Here is a 6050-nt window from a genome sequence, read left to right on the forward strand (position 1 = left end):
AATGAAAATACAAAATTTATCAATGAAATAATATGAGAAATACAAGAAAATTTCTGGTAAATAAAAGACACAATTATCTTGACTGAAAACTCCTACCAAGTGCCCAGCATATAGAGCAGAAACAATCCCACCAAGGCACATGGCTGTAACACTTCAAAACAACAGCAGTAAAGAAAACACCGTAAAAGGTTCCAGAAAGGAAAAAAGAGAAAAGACACACAGAGGGGGTTGAGAAGCAGAATGGCGCTAGATCTTTCAACCGCAACGCTGGAAGCTGGAAGCAATGTAATCATGATGTCAAACATCAAACGACATCAAGAATACTTCTAACCCAGACTGCTACTCCATGCTAACTCCAATCAAGTGTGAAGTATAATAAAGACACTTACAGACACCTAGGCATCCAAGCATGTAGCCCTCACTTGCCCCTTTTCACAGGAAGTTCCCGGAACATGAACTGTAGAAGCAAATAAACCAAGAAATTCCCTGAGATGAGGGAGCAACTCAAAAAAGAGGACGGCACGCATCCCAGAAACATTCAATCTAATACAGAAGACAAACGAGGGGACTTCCACGGCATCCAGGAAACATCCGATCTAACACAGGAGACAAATGAGGGGACTTCCCAGGCGTGAGGTCCAAGGAGCTGCAGGAAGAGGCTGTAAGAGAGGCCTGGAGAGCAGAAAGGAAAAGCAACCTCCACAGGAAAAAAGAAAGGATGAGGAGGATCAAGGGAGGGAAGACAACCTGATGCAGGCGAATGTCCTAAGAGAAGATCTGTCATATGTCTGAGAGTTTGGAAATTAATTACTGACAGATAAAAAATTCAATTAACAAAAATGCATTAACTCCAGGAAAATCCAAAACATTGTTTAATAAGTGAGACAAAATATAATCTCAGCTGGAAACAATAGTTGCAGTTGTAATAATAAAAATACTGAGTATTAATTTAAATGAAAATGAATTTAAGTAGACTCCAGGGGAATGAGGCATGAGAAATTACCGTACACTATTTGGGTGACAGTTACACTAAAAGCCCAGACTCCACCACTAAGCAATATATCCAAGAAACAAAACTGTACTTGTACCCCTTAAATCTAAACAGATTTTTTAAATTAATTTAAGTACACTGTGATAAGAGAGTGAAATCATAAGAAAGAGGGCAATAAGAAAACTGGCCTCGTCCAGGCGCTGTGGCTCACACCTGTAATCCCAGCACTTTGGGAGGCCAAGGTGGGCGGATCACCTGAGGTCAGGAGTTCGAGACTACCCTGACCAACATGGTGAAACCCCATCTCTACTAAAAATACAAAAAAAAATTAGCTGGGTGTGGTGGCAGGTGCCTGTAATCCCAGCTACTTAGGAGGCTGAGGCAAGAGAATCAATTGAACCCAGGAGGCAGAGATTGCAGTGAGTCAAGATTGCACAGTTGCACTCCAGCCTGGGTGAGAGAGCGAGACTCTGTCTCAAAAAAAAAAAACAAAGAAAGAAAGAAAGAAGGAAAATTGGCCTCATCTTCCATAGTAGAGAGTTCACATATAGCTTACATATCAAAGCATAACAGCATTATTATATTCTTACATTCTTGGAGGTAACCACAAAAGAAACAGCTAGAAAGTTTCAAAGTAGTTGTCACTAGGGAACAGCAACCATAGGTGGGGAAGAGCAGGGTATAACCACAGGCAGAAAGAGTATTATTCAACTTTTTTTTTTTTTGAGACACAGTTTTGCTTTTGTCACTCAGGCTGGAGTGCAGTGGCGCAATCTCGGCTCACTGCAACCTCTGCCTTCCAGGTTCAAGCGATTCTCCTGCCTCAGCCCCGCAAACAGCCTTTTTAAATTTTTTTTTTTTTATTCTTTTTTGTATTTTTAGTAGAGGTGGGGTTTCACCATGTTGGTCAGGGTGGTGTCGAACTCCTGACCTCCAGTGATCTGCCCACCTAAGCCTCCTAAAGTGCTGGGATTACAGGTGTGAGCCATCACACCCGGCCTATTCAACTATTTTGTTTATATTCTATCTCAATAAAGATAAAATATTATTTAAATAAGTGAATGACAGGGTATTTAGAGCTTACAAACGATTCCTCTGAGGAGCTTAAATATCCTAGGGGAAAAAACAACTACTCAAGACATGGTATTTTGGTTACTTTTCTTGAGTTTGCAGAAATATTGGAAGGGAAGGAACAATAAGGAGGAAATTATTATCATGACAGAGAGGAGAAGGGGAATCTGAGGTAGGAAGGTCTCCAGGGAGGCAGGAAAATGGGCTCTGGATCATGAGTGTCCAAATAAGGCCTAGACAGAAATGCAGACAGTTCTTCTTCAGCGGGCAGGGGTGAAAGGAGGAAGAGAAAAGCACAAAATGCTAAGTGAGGAAGAAACACACTTCATGGTGAGAGGGCCCAGATGTTGGTCCACAGTCTCCGTTTTAGAGTGAGGCAGAAGATTAAAGAAAATTGTGAGTGTTTGAGAAGGTAGCAGAAGAAAATGGTAAATTCAACTTGCTGAAGTGAATTTGATCTCAGAGCAAGACTAGTCACATACAGATGCAGTGGGGTATATGTGTTTAGTCATTCCTCTCTGCTCCCACAACCCTTTGTAACACTTGCTACATCGTGTGTACACTAACACTTTAAAGAACTGGGTTTTCACTACGCTACGAATCCTCAAGAACTGTCTTATCCATTTATATGCAACCAATATTCATCATGGCACCTGACATGAAATGTATTTTTGTTTTGTAGATACATAAACATTTATTTCCAGAAGTTCAAAGCATCTCAACATATCCACACATATGTACTTCTTTAAATTGCTTTTTATATGCCGGAACAGCCAGCATTCAATAATTTTACAATATCCTTTCAAAAAACTACGTAATGTCCCATCAAAGCTAAAAGCACACCCACAAAAAAATTGTAATTCAAGTTGAAATTTACATCTTAAACTGACTCTAAGTACATATAAAGCCCAGAAACTCTCTTGGGCAATGCTCACATGCTGACTAAACTCACAACAGCAAGGGAGACGACATGAATCTATGACTATCTCATGGATTCTAAATTAAAGCTTAGAAACATTTACAATGAATAAAATAAATCCATAGTTGGAAATCAACAGCTGCCTTGATTAATAACAAACCTAAAGATTTTATGGTTTGAGGCATCAACTTTATCGACTTGGAATTAATGTTTGAGCACAGTCTCTATTTATCAAGTACATCCTAATATTTCAACATACTTTATTTTTTCCCAAAAGAAAAAGATAGTTATTATTCACTATGAAATGCATGCTATTAATGCTACATTTTTAAAAAATCTGATTTCCTCTTTCCTACAATAAAGCCAAAAACTGATTTCCTTGGTAATTGCCGAACACCTTTTCCACAGAACATTTCAGATCCATCTCAAATAGGTTTGCAAGGGGTAGGGGAGGTTTCATGGGATGGAACTTAAATAAATAAATAAATAAAAGCAAGAGGTTTGTTTACCACTTAAATCTCTGACTGAGTTTAAAGGATTTTTTTTTACTGTTTTTAGTTAAAATTATTTTCAGCAAATTAATACAGTAGAGAAAATTAACCTGAGAAGTCTACCTTGAATGCCACATTATGTCAATAAATCCTAATTTTTGGTTTCACAAAGTAGCAAAACAGAATTATGATTATCTAAGTGGTTTAAGCTAACCAACAATGTTGGACAAAATGCAGATCAGTGCACCTGCATGTACCTGTCCTCATATTTCACAAGGTATAAGGTGATCAAACCAATGTTGTTCCAGTAACATCGTAAGAAGCAGAACAATCGACTGATAATCATCATAATTTCACCCTTTTATCCTTTCAAAATTCTTTCAGAAGGTAATTCCCAAAAATGCTTTATATTATAATATAAAGGTATCCTGAACATAGAGATATGTCAGTTGTACTTTTTAAATTGTGCAAGTTAAATCACAGTTCGATAACTCCATGCTGACTTCGAGTTTAAAAGACCACACAAACACATTTTCTAAAATACCTGATTTTGACTTCAGGATAACCTGAATGGTATGTCCATCATTGGTGACTTCACAGTCTCGGCAGACCACATAATTTGGGGAGAGGCGGACATCCAGCAGTGAGGGGTCATACCTAGCCTCTCTTGAGTTTAGGTTAATAGGAGACTGGTATTCCCCATTAGCATCAGGAAACACCAGACCCCACTCAACACCTAAGAACAAAATGAAATACATTAAAAACAGGTTAAAAAATAAGTTACAGTAAAATTTAACATGTAAAAACCAAACACTTAGAATCCTTGATATTATGAAGACAGTAATGATACCATCACTATACAGATGAAATATGGTAATTCTATGTGTTTTTGCATTCATTATTTGAATGATCTGATATTATCAAATACCATATACAAATTCCCAGACTAACAAAATATTCTATTTGTATTTGTCAACAAAGACATAATAATTTATGACTCTAGGAAATGTGGGTCATCTTTAAGTGATTAGAAAAAAAGAATACCAGAACAATTTCTTCTGCTTATTAGTTCAAAATTACATTCAGTATTTGGGAAATAGCTGTAACTTTAAACATACATTGTGACAGTCAAAAACCCTAACTCTCATGCTAGTAAATAGACGCCCCTTATCAGAAATGCAAGTGCAGTATTTTAAAGTGTGCATATGTATATATCTATGTACATATATATTCCCATACTCTTTCCAAATTTTTTATAATTAAAATTATATATTCTATATTGGTTTCAACATATGTAGTAAACATCAGCACTACTGGTTGGCTCTAATAGGAGCCCTAGGTCTTTAATAAATCTAGGAAACTCTGGTTTTTCAGAGAGTCAACCGCTTCTCGCCAAACCCAACGATTCAGTCTGAAATTTAGGACATACTTTAGAAAGACGAGCGTTGCTAGCAGGCTTCACGAAAAGACCAGAGGCAGAAACACTTTCTCCCCAAAGTCTTCAAGTCAAAAAAGAATTCTTAACACTAACACTGTCTTCCTCAGGTGTTAAGTAAAATGTACCGCTGCTCTTCTTGACTATTCAGAAGACATAAAAGGTACAGCCATTGCTTGGAGGCTAGCCCGCCCTCCGGACCGCAGCAGGTGCGAACGCCAGCCCTGCGGAAGGCTCCCGGGCCACAGCGAAGGCGGCGGGAGAAGGCAGGCGGCGAGCACGCCTCCCTGGAACGCCTCCCGCCCGAAACGCGCCAGGGGAGTGGGAAAGTGGCGGAGACCCCCGTGGGAAAGAAGGGACGTGGAGGTGCTCGGAGCGCGCGGCAGCAGCAGGACTCGAGTCCCGCGCTCGGCGAGACACTGACGCCGCCGCGGGACCCCGGACACCCCGACTCGTGGCCGCTTACCTTCCTCGTAGCCCCACTCCACACCTTCCTCCTCTTCCTCCTCATCCTCTTCCTTCTCCGGGAAGGCGACCGTATCTTCGATGAAGCTTAGGTCCGCCATGGGAAGGCCGCGGGGCCCCTTGGCGCTCTCGGCGGCGGTGCCTGCGCCTTCGCGGGGCTCGGGGCTGGAGCGGGAGTGGAGCGCGCGTGGGGGAGTGTGAGCGCGCGTGAGCTGCAATGTGGGTGCGAGCGCGCCTGCGGGTGTGAACTGCAGTGTGAGTGCAAGCGGGCTTACGTTCGGCCCGAGTGTTCCAGAGACCTGCGCGGGGAGCGCGTCCGGAGGCCCCAGCGGAACAAGGGAGCCGCGGTGGCCTGGGGAGCGAGCGCCTGGCGAATTTTATACCCGGCCGGGGCGTGTCTGGCACGCGAGGATCCGCCCCCTTCTCTCTTTGGCCGCGGGGGCCAGGGAGCCGACAGTTAGAATGGGCCTTGGGCGACCAGTCCCAAGTCACGGAAATGTCGACGCATCCCCGTCCGCCCTTCCCCCAGGGTCGCCCCTGGTGCTTCCTCGCAGCGGAGACTCCTGCTCTGCCTCCCGCGCCTTCCTTCCAGAAGCCCGCAAGTCTCCCAAGGTCAGCCCTCAGGACCCCTGTGTGCCTGGCCTGGCCCAGAGGCTGCTCACCTATTTATTTTCATCC

The 6050-nt window shown here is 42.5% G+C and overlaps 1 protein-coding gene across 4 annotated transcripts in view; it reads right to left on the reverse strand.

The window, feature by feature from the left end:
- The window catches only part of CA8 (carbonic anhydrase 8), a 92673-nt gene extending 86929 nt beyond the window's left edge, over window positions 1-5744 (reverse strand). For all 4 annotated transcript variants that reach the window (XR_650654.3, XM_003902795.4, XM_009213086.4 and 1 more), the window contains exons 1-2: window positions 5374-5744; window positions 4017-4208 (exon numbers count right to left, since the gene is read on the reverse strand). Coding sequence is in view for 3 of the 4 variants with exons in the window: in XM_003902795.4 (XP_003902844.1) it covers window positions 4017-4208; window positions 5374-5473 (292 nt within the window). In the remaining variant the exon portion in view is untranslated. The remainder of the gene's footprint in view (window positions 1-4016; window positions 4209-5373) is intronic.
- Window positions 5745-6050: the final 306 nt, after the last annotated feature.

Source organism: Papio anubis, chromosome 8 (assembly GCF_008728515.1).
Source record: "Papio anubis isolate 15944 chromosome 8, Panubis1.0, whole genome shotgun sequence".
In the NCBI taxonomy this organism is placed as follows: domain Eukaryota; kingdom Metazoa; phylum Chordata; class Mammalia; order Primates; family Cercopithecidae; genus Papio; species Papio anubis.